Here is a 16,644-nt window from a genome sequence, read left to right on the forward strand (position 1 = left end):
CGAAGCATTTGATCCAACCAAGCCATGGCGGGAGCCGGGTCCCTGGAATGAGTGCCGACCTTGAACCAGCATATCAAAGTGCGTGTGCGGAGAAAAACCGGCCAATGGTATGTACGACATGAGTCGCAGAAGCGCCTTTAAACCAGATGAGGGTCTTTGCACAACGAAAGAAGTGGGCTGAGGTCAGGGCGTGAAAGGATGATGTTGACCGCAGTTTGGCCGAGCATGGAATTGTCTCGGTCGCCTCGGAAATCCGGGTCTTTGTTTTCCTGTGGAGATGCCACCAGTCTGGGGTCGAGTCGTGTGACTTTGGCGGTGGTCAATGATCGCCATATGTGAGGTTGCTATGGGTCGCAACTGATGCCCGAGATATGGAGATGTCCTTGCCTTGATGCAACTGTCATTACTGCCTTTCATGACCTGATTAGTTCTAAGTCCCATTGACCCGAGATCGTCGTAGTACGTGAGCCCCAGCAAGACAGCACTACTTGTTCCAATGACCTTCATTTCAGCGGTCGCCCCAAATTGCCTCTTGCGAAGGCGTTAGGCTTAGCAGCAGTAAAGCTGTTTGCAACTGAGGACCGAAATTGTAAGATGGGCGTTGCACGAGACGAGGCTTCCGAGCCCGTACCCGCACCCGAACCGCTGTGGCTCATGAACGTGGCGCCCTCACACGTGGGGAGTCAGCAGCGGACTAGGGTATTCAATATGGTAGATGAATTATTGTAGGTTCAGAGCGCAACGATCGCCTTGCATGACTACGCGAGCTGGATCTTGGTGCTGCGCCCGCGTTTGAAAGCCTCATTTTGTGCTCTACAGCGATACATTGACTGCCTGGAGAGATCAGCAGCATTGGCGCCGAGGATATACGTCAGTAATCGAGGCTCGGACAGCTGCGTGAGGCAGCCTTGTCGAGTGATCAGGCCGCAGTGAGGACTCGAGACACCAGCAGACTAGTGTGAAGGGCTCAAGAGTAGATGCGAGGCCAGGGCGATGCGGTGCGTGTAGAGGAGAAGGTCAGAGGATATCGATGAGAGTCGCGCCGCAGTCTCATCTCCAGCCTGCTGGCGGGTCTGTCTTGCCAGCACCTACATCCACACTTGTATCCGTATAGTGCTCTTCCGAGGAGTACGACCGCCCGCCAGTATGTCGTATAATCACAGGGGTCAATATCAGCAGCCTACACCGAACCAGCAGTACCCGGACCAGTATGGCCAATACCCCCCACAACCATCCCCGGGCTTGAATGGAGGATACCAACAAGGACAGTATGCGCAACAGCCACAGCAGCCTGGCCAGCAGCAGTACGACGCTTATGGCGGTTCTGGAGCAGGTGGTGGCCCGGTGCAGCAGGTCGGACAGGGCGGATATCATGATGCTTACAGTCCACGGGCCACGAGCTTCGGCGGTGGATATGGCTCGCAATCTCCACAGCCGCCGTACCAATACAACCCTCAACATTATGCGCCATCGCATGCGCAGTCGCCAGCGCAGCCATCGATACCACAGTATAACCCGGCTGCGTATGCACAAAGCCCTCCTACGCAATACCCGCCACAACCCTACGGCTATACACCACCATCAGCCTACCAGTCGTCATTTTCGCCGCAACAGCCGACATATCAGCCTTCGCCACCAGCGACACAACAGCAATTCAATTACACGCAGCCGGCACCGAGTCATGCATATAGCTACCCTGACCAGCAGCACGCGCTTCCACTACGGCAGCAGCCTGTGTCAGCTTATGGCTACGGACAGTCCTCGGCTAGCGCACCGTATCCCACTGAGCCAGTACGACAGCATACACTTGGTGTAGGGCATATGCAGGCACCACAGCACGGATATACCAGCGTCTCCCCTGCGTTGCCAGGATTGTCCGACCAACCATGGGCACCCTCACCACCTCAGTACACGCTAAGCCAAGCAGACACACGGCAATCACCTTCGCCACTCTATCCATCTGTGTCGCATCCATCACTACCATCTCCCCAGTCATCCTCTACCCCTGGTCCTACACCTCCAGCGCACAGCCACGCTATCTCACGAAGTAATACATTAGACCGACATCCACAGGCAAGACCACTACCCGGACCGCCGGACCCCGATGGCCGTGACTACTTCCAGCTTCGAAATGGTTCCCAACAGCAACTAAGCCACGAGGAGGAAGAGGCGATGACTCAAGAAGAACTTTTCAGCCAAGTCGAGAATGCTGTACTCAATGCTGGTAGCGGCGCCGACGGTAGAGGCCGCAGCCCTTCTATCTCCGTAACACGACCTCCTTACGATAATATCAGTCAGCCGATAGCCTTGTTTGCACCGACATCACCACATCTCCGTCGTAACGGCAGTACGGCGAATGGCCATCTTAGCCCGACTGCAGCGGAGCATCCCCAAAGTGACGAAAGCGATGCCGAAGGCGCACAAGGCCTGGCCATGCTGCGTGAAGCTGAGCAAGATGACTTCAATAGTTCCGGACGATTCAGCTATGGAAGTATGTCTGGACCACATTCTCGAACACAATCACAGCAGCAAGCGCTTTCTCCTCGGAATGCAAATGCTACAGGTGGTGCTAGCGATAGTGATGACTACGGGACTTATGATATGAGCTCGTTTGGTGGGCCGGATGTTCGATTGAGTTATGGTGGTAATGATCCGACCCAGTTGGTCACACAGACACCACTACATATGCCCATGCCAGGAGATCCGCCTGGAAGTTACGATGCGTACAGTCAACCTGTCTCGAGCCAGCACAGCAGTATGCGGCGAAGTCATGCTAGCCAGTCGAGTCAGATCAGTAGGACGGGAGACTACAACTATGGCATGGACACGATTCACCCGTTCCCACCTTTCAATCCTGCAGCTCGTGTCGAGGTTGGAGGTACGGGGGGTCTGAGTGAGCCGACTGGTCACGGTAGACGGCAGAGTTACGACGAGGGAGACGAGTATGTGCTCATGGAAGGACAATTACCAGAACGCTTTCCGGACGAGCCGCCAGATATCTTCTTTCAGCAAGCTTTGACTACTTATCCTAGCAACAGGCCACTGCCAGCTGTGCCGGGAGCTGAGAACATACCACCATTGCAGACAGACATCAGGCAGTCGTACCCGCATGCGCCTGATGCTTATGGCATGAACGCTGCTGGGCAATGGGTACCGAGATCGACAAGCATGATCAGCCATCAGACTACACCGCAGATCTCGCAACCTCTGCGCTCTAAGACGGATGCGGAGGAGCGGCGTCTCAAGATCCAGGCATTACGACACTCGAACTCCTTGACACCAACATTCGAGTCGACGCCTTCCAGTTCTGTGGTGCCTGACTTGCCTTCGCTGGGAGCCAAGCGTTTCATACCTGCCAAGCTCGGTGCACCAGACTTTAACAAGTGCGACGAGCCTTGGAGCTTGATGGGAATGCTCAGATGGCTGTTCCAGGTCATCCCTCCGGAGCAGTATACCGAGCTCAAGGAAGCAGAAGTTAAAGACGCACTTGTGGCATTGTTCACGAACAAAGTGCCCACAATGAACATTGCCGATGCCGAAGGGCTGAGTAATCATGCCGCGGCGGAGATGTACACTGCTGGTGCTCTAATTACAACAGAGGAGTGGGTGAAGCTCTTCCCAGCACCAATCAGTGGTGTCATCTACCAGCTCACAGGCCACGGCTGCTACAGCCCAACCCTACACGACCACATCATCCCCGGAAGGTGCTACAGCCGCCACTGCCAGCGCACTCTAAAGAAAGTGAACTTGCTGTCTGCACCCGGTCTAGCTAGCAGAGGCGAAGACTGGGCCACCTTCTACCATCTCAAAAAAGAAGACATCGAAGGCAAAAGCACAAAGGAGATCGAGCGACAGAACGTTCTCCATGAGATGGTCCAGACGGAGGAAATATACATGGAGCAGCTTAGTATCTTGCGCATGCTATATCGGGACGCGCTTTTCAGTAGTGATCCCAGTATCATCAGCCCGAAGCGAAGAGATAAGTTCGTCAAGGATGTGTTTGGACGTGTCGATGCGGTCAAGCAGGCTAATGAAGACCACTTGCTTCCGCAGCTCAAATATAGACAGCAGGAACAGGGACCATGGATTATCGGGTTCTCGGATATCTTCAGGCAGTGGATCCGGAAGGCGAAGGTGGCGTATCTGGACTACAGCTCCAACTTCCCCGGCGCCAACTTCCTCGTCAGACAGGAGCTGGAGCGGAATCTGGATTTCAGGGCTTTTATTGATCGGGTAAGTAAGGATAAGAGGAGTCAGCGGTTGCAATGGGATACCTTCCTCAAAGCGCCGATCACGAGGTTACAGCGATACACGCTCCTGCTCGTGACTGTGATGAAGAACATGCGCGGCGATGACGCGAGGTTGGATGAGGAGAAAAGGAATCTGCAGGTTGCGTATGAGGAGATCAAGGCCGTGACGCTGGAATGCGATGCGAGAGTTGCCGAGATGCAGAGGAAGGTCGACCTAAGTGATCTTAGTGTGAAGTTGGTACTTCGGCCGGGCATGCAGCAGGCTGTTGAGCTGAATCTGGATCATATTGGACGTATGCTTATACATCGGGGCGAATTGCAGAGAATGGGTGGCAACAGGTTTACGTGGCTGGACTCGCATGCGTTGTTATTTGATCATTATATGGTCATTGCGAAGACCGTCGCGCGCACGGCCGAATTGGGCGGCAAAAGCGAGAAGTACGACGTTTCTCGCCTACCTATACCCATGGATCTTCTGATTCTGGAGAGCGCGAACGAGCCAGCGGTACAGAAGAGCAGTTATGTCAAGGGTATTACTTCCGTCACGACTGTGACTGGGCGAACGGCAGATCAGCAGGCGGCGCTCGCGAGAACGGCTAGTAACAATTCACCCAATCCTGGCGCGCTGGCGCACGTGAACACCGGGGCTTCGACCAATAGTCTACAAACTGTCACAAGCCTGGAAGGAAAGGACAGCGATCGTATCATGTACCCGTTCAAGATCAAGCATCTAGGTCGGGAAACGTACACGCTCTTTGCACCTACCGATAGTGCGAGGAGGGAATGGTGTACCAAGATCATCGAAGCCAAGACGAAACACGCAGCAGCGCTGTACGCACAGCACGCCGAGCCTTTCAAGATCCGAGTCATGGCCGATAGCGCTTTCGTCTTTGACGGTTTCGCTGCTCCAGGCAACACCGGGCAGAAAGGTGTTACGATCCACGGTACGCCTGTGGATCGTGCAATCAAGGAGGTCGAGCATAGATTTAAGGACACTGGACGGCCTGGACCTATCTGTCGCGCGAGGGTGAATTGTGCGACGGCTTTCACGATGGGAGAAAAGAGTATGGTGGCGGTCGGGACGGATTTTGGGGTGTTCGTTAGTGAGATGGAGAATCCACGAGGTTGGAATAAGGTGACTCCTGCTTCGTAATACGTTTGATGCCTGAAAAACCATACTGACGATCTGGAATAGTCCATCCCAATGGTAAAAGTAACACAGATCGCTGTCCTAGAGGAGTTCAATCTGTTCCTCCTCATCGCCGACAAGACTCTAGTGGCCTATCATCTTGATGTCGTCTGCCCGACAGACAACCGCAACGGTCCCGCAACCAGCAATTCGAACAACGACTCTGCTCGCAAAGCACCTCAGAAACTTTCCGGCAGCAGAGATGTAGGACTTTTCGCCATCGGACGCCAGAAAGACAGAACGTTAGTCTTCTACAAGAAGCGCGAGAACCTCAACTCCGTGTTCAAAGTATTGGAACCGATCTACCAAAAGTCCACTGAGAAGCGCAGCCGAACCGCAGGCCTGTTCAAGAGAGGAACGTACGAGTTCTTCCGCGAATTCGATGAATTCTACATCCCAACCGAATGCACGGGCATGAATCTGTTTCAGTCAAGCTTAGCAGTCAGCACGTCCCGTGGCTTCGAGGTCCTGACTCTAGACAAGAAGAACCCGCTCACTGTCCCTGATCTCCGAGCACCGGAGGTGCAGAATATCGCATCCCATATTAAGGATCAGCGTGCTCTAGGAATGTTGAGGTTGAGTGACCAGGAGTTTCTGCTTTGCTACTCCAACTGTGCTGTCTACGTCAACAAGCACGGCGAAGTTTCACGATCTGTTATCATGGACTTTGTGGGCAATGCTCAGAACGCTGCTCTATACGGAGCGTATCTGATTTTGTTTGATAGTGATTTCGTGGAGATCAGGAATGCGCAAAACGGCCGGCTGAAGCAAATCATCGCTGGACGGGAGATCAAATGTCTGGATGATGGAGCGGGTACTGCTACGGCGGCAGGTGTGGCTAATGGTGGGTTCGTGAATGGGCCGTCTCCTGGCGGTGGTGCGGGCAAGACGGTGAAGTTTGTTATGCAGCATCCTGAGCTCGAAAGGACGCAGATTGTGGTTGAATTGTTGCTGAATGAAAATATGAAGGAGTAGAGATGTTAGTACAACAGCGGCAGCGCATGTAACAGGGTGGATAGGTCTGGATATGGTTGGGCGAGCGAGATACCACTTTGGCTTTTTGAGGTGTTTGGCGCATGGCTTGGGGTTGGGTCTGAGCGAACAGCACTTGGACATTGGATCTATGCCTGACGCTGTTGGCTGTGCTGATATGATGCAGCATGCCGCGTTGTATGTTTAGCGTTGTCACAAGTAGTAGATCTAGCTACCACGACGTTCCAGAACAGAGTGCGGCAAATGAAGCGGCAGGGAATTGCTAATCGATACTGACACTAAGGACTGCAATAACGACGACCCTGATCAGCTGCATTAAGAGGAGCTCAGGATACCGTCGAGGGCGATTCTTTACACAACCTCCCGTTTCGCCGCTTGTTTCAACCGCTTCCTCTCCATGATTCGCCGCTTATCCTCCACTCTCCGGCCCATATTTTCATCACGAAAGTACTTCTGTTCGGAGTCGCTGATCTCCTTGAGCTCATCCGAAAATTTCGACTCCTCGAACGCATTCATCTCCTTCCACAATTCCCGCCATGCATCGTCGGTGTCGTTTGACGTGTCGGCGATTCACTTTCCCAGGTCATTAACTACCAAGTACAGTGCGGACGCTGCATTTTTAACGCAGCAGCGGCAGTCGATCAGGCGCTGACGTCCCAGCCCGAATCTCCACCACTCCTGGGAGAAGACTGAAGTGCAATGTCCATGAGGATTGCAGCCGGCGTCTTCCCACAGTCGCCCTCCGCTCCACTGCTCTGCTTGCACTCCGGCATCTGCCATTGCACCGGAGCCATCATCTTTCATGAGTAACGGGGTGGTTTTCGGATTCAGGGTATACTAGCATGCCGCTGCGTAAGGCTTGCGGCACTCGTTGCAAAGGTCCACGAAATGGTAGAGGTGCTCACACTCATCGTCACTAGCATATTCGCATGTGCGAAGACAACGAATCCCTGGGTACGGTGCATCAAGTCGATCTTCAGCAGCTTTCTCAGCGCATCGTGGTACTCGCAGTACCGCGCCACGGCAGACTGACGCGAGTCGAACACTTCCAAGCTGGTGTCAGGATTGTCGTGTCGCTTCAGAATCTCCCGAGCCCAATCGTCCTCGCGTGCCTCATCATAGAGCTTTCTTTGTAAAGCTTGTTGGCCGGGCGCTTGCTCTTTACATGCCTCCCGCATAAGTGGAAGGCTTTCGTAGCGTATGAGACGCGAGACAGAACAAACGCCTCGATTTTTGCTCACCGGATTCGCTAAGAGGTCTATATCATTATCGTCGTCAGCCCGAAACACCAAGCCGTAGATCTCGGGACGCAGATCAGCTGGTAACCTCAGGAGGCTGGCAGTACGCAGTGGTTACGAAGCCATCATGCTCGATGGTGTTCAGAAGTTGGCGAAGGTATTAGGCTTGTCGAGAAGCAGGGAAAGCAGACATTCAACTGTATTGAGAAGCAGTATTCCTGTTTGCTCGGGATGCAGTGACCTGGCCTTTTGCAGCTGTCTTTGCAGGAATGTGGCAAAAGACACACTAGACCATTCCAATTCTGGCACCAAGGCCTCATGCTTCGTCCACTCTGAAGCTGTCAATTCGCAGGCGCCTGCCTCAATGATCATGAAGGTATGTAATGGTCAATTGAGAGAAGATCGAGCTCATAAGATCATAGGTCACAGAGAACAGAGGATCAATAATGTGGTGTTTACCGCAACAATGGTGTTTATTCGTGTACACTCCATCTCACAGGGCACGAGGCTCAATCCCAGCCTCATATTCTTTCCGAATCATAATGCCACTCACGAGCTACAGACTAGAGACTTACCAGGGCTCAACCTGGGTATAGATAAGCAAACTCGCCAGATCGTACGTGACGTCTTTGTTCGAATGTGCTAGCTGCACTTGAATGGTCTTGAAGATGTTGACGATACCTGCGATGATACCGGCGCCCATGATAGCACAGATGCCTGCTTTGCGTTGCCAAGACATCGACAGATTCCAAAATATAAAGACTGGGTAGATCGCAATCGCAAAATCTGAAGCCGTCGTCCAGGAGCTCTGGAAGAGGCCTAAGACCTCCGTAGTCCAGGAGCTCTGGAAGAGGCCTAAGACCTCCGTAAAACTAGAAGAAATCCTGTCGCACGACCCAGGCTGCGCTTTGTTCCACCACAAGGAAGTTGGATTGCACCGCAGACAGAGCACCGTCACGAGTGCGATAGTAAGCAGGAGGTTGCTGACCCAGATGGAATGCAGGAAGAGCGCCTTCTTTGTATTTTTCTGGCCTTGGATGCGGAGCATCAGTGCAATGACAACGTTCTTGCCGAAGAAGCTGGCCCAGACGCCTATCATTCGACCAAGCCAGTCCCACTTCAACGCCTGCACGATGTCGCTTTTGGTCAGGAGCTCGATATGGTTGCCAATACCATAGAGAGCTGCTGCTGTCTGCATGCCCTGGCCACAGAGGGCAGTAACCTGATGACAGCGTGAGCGTATAGACTAGGCTCGAAGGTTTGCCTTGCCTACCAACGCCAGAGTCACCCAATAGAGATCCCAGTCTCGACGCTCGAGTAACGCAAACGATACGTAGACTCGAGCAGCGACGGCCAAGGTTGTTAATAGGGCCAGAGTCCATGTGACGCCCATCTCCAAAGGACCTGCACCGCCATAGGCATCATGGGCGGCAGCCTCGCTCCTCATCGCCGGCTTCGTTGGCGCGAATCAATGTAGAGAGCGCGGAGTTGCAAGTACACGGAAATCGGACGATGGCGGTCACCTCGAAACACATTGCCTTGTGGAGTGGACTGGCCAATGACGACGCCCTATATGCGAGCATTCTCCTGAAGTCCTTCACACGATCGGCGAAGGATGCCGCCATTACCTCGCCAGCCAGACTATACATGGCAAAGCGATCGATGTATGTGTGCGGCGTTCTTGGAACACTCATGGCACAGACTCGACGCTAGGGTAGACAGAGGTGCTTGCACAAAAGCCTTTGCGCAGATCTTGCGTCGCCAGTGAGTACAACCTGTACGGATAAGCTGCTTGGGTCTCTGGCAGATGCCATATTGGTGGCGTCGTAGAAATGAGGCGGCAGGGAGCGAGACACCTGTTGCGTGGGATGCTCATGGCCCTACAAAGCATCATTGGTTGCGTTGCATGCACCACTGCAAGAGCTCGCCGCATTCCGTCCTTGCATGGCAGCTCGTCCTCCACCGACTCAGAGCGACGCTGTGGGTCTGCGTATCAGCTCTCTTCACAGCGTGACCAGGACATTTCGACCAGCCCAAAACGGTTTGTCCATACGGATCTGTAGGATTGCGGCGTCGAAGAGTAGATCGATCGCGCATTCATCTACCTGGGCTGTGTATTTATGCCTGTACTCCTTGCATTTATGCATGTAAACAGGCTATTACGGCCCGCAATCTGACCAATGGGAATCCGTTCCTTCAGTGCCTCAAGTTCCACCACGAGTCTAATGCTAGTGAGAGGTGCCCGAACTTGTTTGGTATCTGAGATGCACAAACCCTCATGAGATAACCCAGATCTCGCAGGCGTTTTCCAGGTGAGACGGCAATCTTGCACCCCGCGAATACGGCGTTACTCGTAGATGACGATACTTGTGCGGCACCGAGTGCTAGCACATTACATTTGTTCTTCCGGCTCTATGACAGACCTCGATGGCAGCCTCAATCACGCGTTCCTTAGTCCCTGGCAATGCCCAGATCTTTACGATCGACAGTCCAACTCACCCTAGCAATGCCGTCCACTGCTTATGAGTGCGCTCGATGCCATTGAAAAACATCCACATAACGATGTCGAAGGATGCAGTGAGCCAGCTCACGTTATCCTCCTCGAGAACTTCCTCAACCAGCAACAAGCGTGAACTCTGAGGATCCATCGCAGCAACGATCGGCCTGAGAATCTCTACACACTTCTCGTCGCTCCAGTCATGCAGCACCTGCCGCATCATATATCGCCGAGCACCTGGTCAAGTCAGCAATTGTACTTTGCATACGGTAACATGGACCTACCTTTGACAGGCTGGTCAGTGAAGAAGTCGTGTCCCATGATCATCACTCGGTCGGGAGATGCAACAAGTCCAGAGTCGAAGGTCTGCGGCAAGTCTTGCAGGACCAGTTCACCGAACAGGTCGGGGAAACGTTCAGCGAATTGTGCAATGTCGTGACCTTTGCCGCCTCCAACATCCACGAGCAAGGCCATGTCGCTTGTGACATCCGTTGCAGAAGCCAATTCAGTCCGGACATCATAGATATCAAACCACTTCGGGATGGAAGGATGCAGCCGTGCTTGCATGTAATTGTCGAAATTCTGCTTTCGAGTAGGGTTGATTGCGAGTAGACTGAACATGGGTGCCCCCCAAACCTCTTGAAGTGGCGAGGCGGTTGTAGAGACGTTTTCCAGGCTAGCCAGTCGTTTCTCATGAATGAGATCGGATGTTTTGGCAAGGATTGGAGTTGCATGATCGTACAGATGCTTCAGACCGCCGATGATTGGAGTTCGCGACAAAAACTCTGTGACCGCGTTTGCAGAATATTTGCCGTGCCCGTGCTCGTCACAGATCCCGTGCGCAGTAATCAATCTCATGACCCGCAGGACGAGCAGTTCGTCTGCACCACCAGGAGTCGCAATATCAGCTGCTGCTTTCGTCTCACCGTTCGCAGCTGCGAGATCCTGGACCAGGCCATATTCCACAGCAAGACGCATGACAAAGGGTACCAATAGACTGAACCTAAGTCGCATTACCGTCTCGTCCGGTCGCTCTACAGCCCGCTGGAGTTTAACGATGGCATCAAGAGCTTCCTCGTGTTTCGCTAAACTAGTTCCATCGTCCGCCTGAAGAGCCTGCTGCACGTTATGGAGGGCGTCAGACACTGAGACGCTTCGAGATTGTGTCATGATGGCCGTTATGTGAGCATGAGAGTGTCGAAAGTCGTGTATGGTCGTGATAGTAATGTTCGATGTTTGATGACAGCAAGCTTGGGTAGTCTCGGTTATGTCGTGGGATGTACCAACGCATATCGTCCCTGCAGCGGGACCAAGCTAGCTGGGGTCCGATATTGGTCGCATTGGTAGTGCGGCACATTTGCAAGGGCCTAAGCTTCGACGTTGATCGCGGCACGTAGCTCGATTAAAGTCGATTGCTGGTGGATGAGATAGATAGATGATTCGTCCTGCCGTTACGAACGAAGTTGCAGTCAGTACTACGGCTTACGGGGCCACTTTGCTTGAGGGTCGCTCTTCCCACCTTCTCTTCACGATCCTGCGCGGATTTGGCCATGGACGCATTCACGCCAGGGTCGCAACACAGCGTCGACGAGAAGCACGCTGTCGATAGCTCAGCAGCCGATGGAGATCGAGTCGAGGGCAACGTCGATCGGGATGGACTCAAGCTGGCCAAGGATGGACGCACAGTGTTGGTTCCACAACCAACAGACGATCCTAATGATCCCTTGAACTGGTCCTGGAGAAAGAAGCATTCGGTCCTGCTGGCTTTGGCAACTATCTCTTTCATTCCTGACTTTGGTACTGCGATGGGTTCCGTTACTCAGATACCCCAGGCCAAGCAGTGGCACAAACCAGTCAACACGATCGCCGAGAGCATTGCGATCAACACCATGCTTTCTGGTGTGAGCGGTATCGTGGTCGTCGCTCTATCAAGCTTCTTCGGACGCGCGCCGGTCATGTTTTGGATGCGACTCATTGTCCTCGGCGCGGTCTTTTGGTACGCCTTCGCACCAAGCTACAGTCAATTCTATTCCGCGAGGATTCTTGTGGGCTTCTTCGTCGGGGTGGGCCAGTCAGGAGGGCTGATGTGGATTGAAGACATGTTCTTCCGCCATGAACTTCCAAGAAAGATCAATATTTGGTCTGGATTCATCATAGTACGTCCTATCCTTCTAGCCGCTTTCGATCATCCGCTCGTACTGTCCCACTTTTGACAAGCCTTGTGCTAAGTGATGCTCGCAGGTCAGTCCTTACTTCGGGCCTTGGATGGCGAACTTCGTGGTCTGGCGTGAGAGTTGGCGCTGGGTATACTACATCTACGCGATCATGAACGTTGTCGCCCTGTTCGTAGTATGCGCTTTCATCGATGAGACGTTTTATGACCGAAGGCTTTCGGACGACCGACAGCCAGCGTGGAGGTCTCGCATCTTGAGACTTATTGGCTGCGAACGCCATGGACGGGAGTCCTGGTTGGAAGCTGTATCACGCCCATTCATTGCGGGCACGAAACTTCCCGTGCTAATCATAACCGTGTATTACTTTCTGAACTTCGCGTGGTGAGTGGCAGATGTGTAGTTCGAGTATGTAAAATCGTTGCGACTGACGTGTATCAGGGTCATTGGCGTGAACGCCAGCACTTCCGTGCTTCTCAAAGCCACCTACCATTTCAACAGCAAACAGACAGCCTTGTTTTATTTCGGTCCAATCGTCGGTAGCATCCTAAGCACCATCCTCGGCCACTGGGTTCACGATCTCTTTGGTCGACTGTACGTTCGCATCCACGGCGGCGAATTTGCGTCAGAAGCTCGACTGTGGATCATCTACGTAGCTTCGCCGTTCACCGGAATGGCAATCATGTTGATCGGATATGCCTTGCAACGTCATTGGAACGTGTATGGTCTCTCGATCTTGCTTGGGGTCCAGATTTTCGGCATTAATATTATCTCGACCGCTGTGAATGCTTATCTACTAGACGCATATCCCGAAGGCTCAAATGAGGTCGACGTGTGGATTGTACTGGGTAGAACACTGGGCGGGATGCTGAGTACGTATGAGCAGTTGCCGTGGGTCGCTCGAGATGGTACGCACCCGCTCATTTGTCCCTTGCTGTATTATCGCAAAGCGCTGAACCGAGTTGTAGGCACCGCCAAAGTGTTTTCCATTCAGGCCGGCATCACTTGGGCGTCACTTATTTTCGTCGTTGTCCTACAGATCTGGGCAGGCGGATCAGAGAGTGGCAAGGCCCCATGAGGTTTCGTGGCACCGAGCGGAAGAGAGCATAAGGTTGCCAGCGAGGCGCTGCGTGAGACTGTCAATTCAGCCAGACGAGGGTAACCTCTTGAGCCCGTCTAGACACAGCCCGGCGGATGCTGGATCCGTTGCGCTATTCAAGGTGCGTTTGAGCCGGGGCGCAGGTCATGCGGAGGGATCCTCTGTCCTCTGCGACCTATGGTCGTATGTGCTAGTTGTGGTTGCAGAACAGAACCAGATATGATGTAATGTCAGCTGCCCAACGCTCAGACGACTGTAGGGTGATGTTGTGTCCGACGGCGAGCAAATCCGCCGGACAGTCAGGAAGACGACGGCTGACATTTTTGGACATTCTTTGCGCCGCAAAGTCTCTACTTCTCGAAACTTGATACACCTTCCCCAAGCTGCGGCTTGACACTCACAACGCACCCTGATATCCAGTCCCTCGTCTTTTTCGTGACTGTCACGGCTGGAAAGTGCAGACAAGGTAAGACGTCAGTGCTGACACTGACACCAGCTGTTGTAGCTACCTCCCAATCTTTTGACCATGCTTTCGGGTCACTCAATCCACCTACTGTCCAGAATACTGGCCGTTGCTGGAATTTTGCCGCAAGCCCGAGACTATGGGCTTCAAATTGGCCAACATAATGGCGAACCCAGGTCACGTAGTTCCGCTTCAAGCGGGCATGGTACTCTGAACCGAGCGCTTCCCACTTCGCCCGTCCGTCGTTGTCGGTCTGCTCGATGAGATAGTTGGCGAAAAAATACTCGCAGTTTGCGGACACTTCATCGTCCGACTTCTGAGTCATTGCCAAGAGCTGTGGGGGAGCTTCGAAAGGGACTTCGTGGACCATCCCACAGTGCACACGCTCGGGATAGAGAGCAACCAAAGCGAGCATCGCAAGCCCACCAGAAGAACAGCCGAAGAAGGCCGCACGGGAGACGTGGAGTTCGTCTAGTAAGGAGATAATCTGGCTTGCCAGGAGTCCTGCTGTGATCGTAGAGTACGCTGCTACAGGCGCGGTCGTGCGAGAGAAGCCCGGCATGTCGAAGGAAAATGCATGGAATCCTGCATTCCCCAGAAGACCTCCTAGCTCGCGAAGATTGTGACAGTCTCCTTCACCGGACGGGATAAGGACTATCGGTGGGACGTCCTCCAGCGCGTTGCCTGTCGGGAAGAATTCTTCGACGTACCAGCTTATGCCGCCTTGTGTAGTGACCTGCGAGGACTTCATCGTGCTTCTCGCAATCTAGAGTGCGTCAAGACGAAAAGGATCTCGGACAAACCAGATCAAAGTTTTGCTGATTGCTTGCAATTCTGTCAAAGCGTGGAGATCTATATAAATACAGCAATTTGGAAACAGGCAACCAGTGCATTAAGCTTCGGCTGTAGCTTTGGCCCCCAAAGTTTATACTTGCGTGACAAAACATCCACCCCGCTTCATGATCCATCGAAGCGTGTGGGAACCAAACACGATGGAAAATGCACATCTTTGGTATCGTAAAGTGGCAACGAGCGCTTTGTACGCCCTAATGCGAAGTAAGAGCGATCTGCTCATCTCTCTGCTCACAACGATGAGGGCAAGGCTAGAAGCGGCTGCGTGTGTTGCCGTTGCACCCGCTCTCTACCTACACTGGTGTATCGATGCAGATGTGAGCTGTCGATCGCTGTAGTACCATAAGAATCCTCCCATCCGTGGCCCCAATGTCACAGCGGGCACTTCGACGTGTGTGCTCGCTGCACACTTTTGCTCCCCGACCTACTTCATCAAGCCCTCGGTACAACACCGAATCCGAGAGCACTCTCCTGACATGTATCTCATTGACACCACTTCGTACGCACTCATACATGTCGAGCAAGATCTCGATGAAAAGCCCGAATACGCCATTCTTTCACATCGCTGGGTCAAGCATGAGATTATTTACAAAACATACCAACAAGCACTGATGAATGACCCTAACTTCGGTAAACCAGGGTCAGACCAGGAGGCGAGCGTGCGCAAGATCAGAGGTGCATGCACAGTGGCGAAGCAGCGGTCTCTCAAGTACATCTGGATTGATAATTGCTGCATCGACAAATCGAGCAGCGAAGAGCTGAGGACGGCACTCAATTCCATGTTTGCTTGGTACCATGAGGCCGCCATCTGCCTGACGTACCTTGGCGACGTTACGTACTCCTCGTCTGGAAACGGCACCTTCTCTCGAGACGAGGTTAGCGGGAAAAAGGGTCATCAACCATCGGAATGGTTCGAACGTGGCTGGACACTTCAGGAGCTTCTGGCTCCACGCTCAATGCAATTCTACGACCGCTCGTGGCAGCCTATGGGCTCCAGGAACAGTCTAGCCGACTCCGTCAGTAACATTACCGGGATCTCCCGCGACTACCTCCAGGACAGAGGAAGTGAAGCTTTGACATTCCGCTCGGCATCGATCGCGACAAGACTGAGCTGGATGGCGGGACGAACCACGCGAGATGTAGAGGATATTGCTTACAGCATGCTAGGTATTCTAGACGTCAACATGGTTCCGATGTATGGCGAAGGTGCGGAAGCATTTTCAAGATTGCAAGAGACTGTCATGACGAGTCCACATGCCTTCGACGAGTCGCTCTTTGCCTGGCGATTGCCAGTCCAAGGTAAACTGGACTGCTATAGAACATCAGCGGTACTAGAATCCGGTGCACTTGGTTTATTGGCACCATCGCCCGATTGCTTCAGGCGGAACATGAACGGCGAAGAACACGAGGAGATATGCATCCAGCACAAAGACGTCATGCGGAGACTTGGCAATGGTTTCACGAAGACCCATCAAGGCATCAACTTTGCGCTTCCGCTCAAAGAAATGAAAAGCAGGATGACAGGTCGCGATAAAAAGGAAATCAGCCTGCCGCTTAATTGCTGGATCGGGGGCAATAACGTGGTTCTTGAGCTGGTCAGGGATTCGGGAGGCTTTTGGCGACGCACACAAGGCGAGCGTCTCCAGCCGAAGAAAGGGGCGAAGGTTGGTGACAACAAAACGTTCGGGATAGATCAAGGGTCAGCTCTGCTTGGACAGGTCACAGTGATGCAGCCTCGTTTGCGGCTGAGGTAGCTGGAGTAGTCTCGAAATATATCTTTGCTGTAATAATCGATCATGATCACGCAGATATGATGCTACGCACTACGTCAACCACTTCGTCAGCGATTTCCTCGACGTTAGCCTCCGTATTGATACTCAGCGTGACATTCT

At 53.1% G+C, this 16,644-nt stretch overlaps 7 protein-coding genes across 7 annotated transcripts; 3 read left to right on the forward strand and 4 right to left on the reverse strand.

The window, feature by feature from the left end:
* Positions 1–1,146: 1,146 nt before the first annotated feature.
* On the forward strand, positions 1,147–6,414 carry TUS1 (Rho guanine nucleotide exchange factor; the record flags this gene model as incomplete). The annotated part of the gene is made up of 2 exons (XM_064837225.1): positions 1,147–5,385; positions 5,446–6,414. 2 exons carry the CDS (start codon positions 1,147–1,149, stop codon positions 6,412–6,414), a joined length of 5,208 nt encoding a protein of 1,735 aa, XP_064695184.1.
* A 659-nt stretch (positions 6,415–7,073) lies between these two features.
* LTS14_004524 (uncharacterized protein) lies at positions 7,074–7,610 on the reverse strand (the record flags this gene model as incomplete). Its single annotated transcript, XM_064837226.1, has 2 exons — positions 7,074–7,229; positions 7,338–7,610. The coding sequence occupies 2 exons, from the start codon at positions 7,608–7,610 to the stop codon at positions 7,074–7,076; spliced, it is 429 nt and encodes a 142-aa protein (XP_064695185.1).
* A 631-nt stretch (positions 7,611–8,241) lies between these two features.
* LTS14_004525 (uncharacterized protein) lies at positions 8,242–9,117 on the reverse strand (the record flags this gene model as incomplete). The annotated part of the gene is made up of 2 exons (XM_064837227.1): positions 8,242–8,892; positions 8,944–9,117. The coding sequence occupies 2 exons, from the start codon at positions 9,115–9,117 to the stop codon at positions 8,242–8,244; spliced, it is 825 nt and encodes a 274-aa protein (XP_064695186.1).
* Positions 9,118–10,165: 1,048 nt separating this feature from the next.
* On the reverse strand, positions 10,166–11,337 carry LTS14_004526 (uncharacterized protein; the record flags this gene model as incomplete). Its single annotated transcript, XM_064837228.1, has 2 exons — positions 10,166–10,404; positions 10,452–11,337. 2 exons carry the CDS (start codon positions 11,335–11,337, stop codon positions 10,166–10,168), a joined length of 1,125 nt encoding a protein of 374 aa, XP_064695187.1.
* A 380-nt stretch (positions 11,338–11,717) lies between these two features.
* On the forward strand, positions 11,718–13,416 carry LTS14_004527 (uncharacterized protein; the record flags this gene model as incomplete). Its single annotated transcript, XM_064837229.1, has 3 exons — positions 11,718–12,323; positions 12,409–12,722; positions 12,780–13,416. 3 exons carry the CDS (start codon positions 11,718–11,720, stop codon positions 13,414–13,416), a joined length of 1,557 nt encoding a protein of 518 aa, XP_064695188.1.
* Positions 13,417–13,787: 371 nt separating this feature from the next.
* On the reverse strand, positions 13,788–14,651 carry LTS14_004528 (uncharacterized protein; the record flags this gene model as incomplete). The annotated part of the gene is made up of 1 exon (XM_064837230.1): positions 13,788–14,651. One exon carries the CDS (start codon positions 14,649–14,651, stop codon positions 13,788–13,790), a length of 864 nt encoding a protein of 287 aa, XP_064695189.1.
* A 577-nt stretch (positions 14,652–15,228) lies between these two features.
* LTS14_004529 (uncharacterized protein) lies at positions 15,229–16,506 on the forward strand (the record flags this gene model as incomplete). Its single annotated transcript, XM_064837231.1, has 1 exon — positions 15,229–16,506. One exon carries the CDS (start codon positions 15,229–15,231, stop codon positions 16,504–16,506), a length of 1,278 nt encoding a protein of 425 aa, XP_064695190.1.
* Positions 16,507–16,644: the final 138 nt, after the last annotated feature.

This window comes from Recurvomyces mirabilis (assembly GCF_035927965.1).
Source record: "Recurvomyces mirabilis strain CCFEE 5264 chromosome Unknown scaffold_10, whole genome shotgun sequence".
Classification (NCBI taxonomy): Eukaryota; Fungi; Ascomycota; class Dothideomycetes; order Mycosphaerellales; family Teratosphaeriaceae; genus Recurvomyces; species Recurvomyces mirabilis.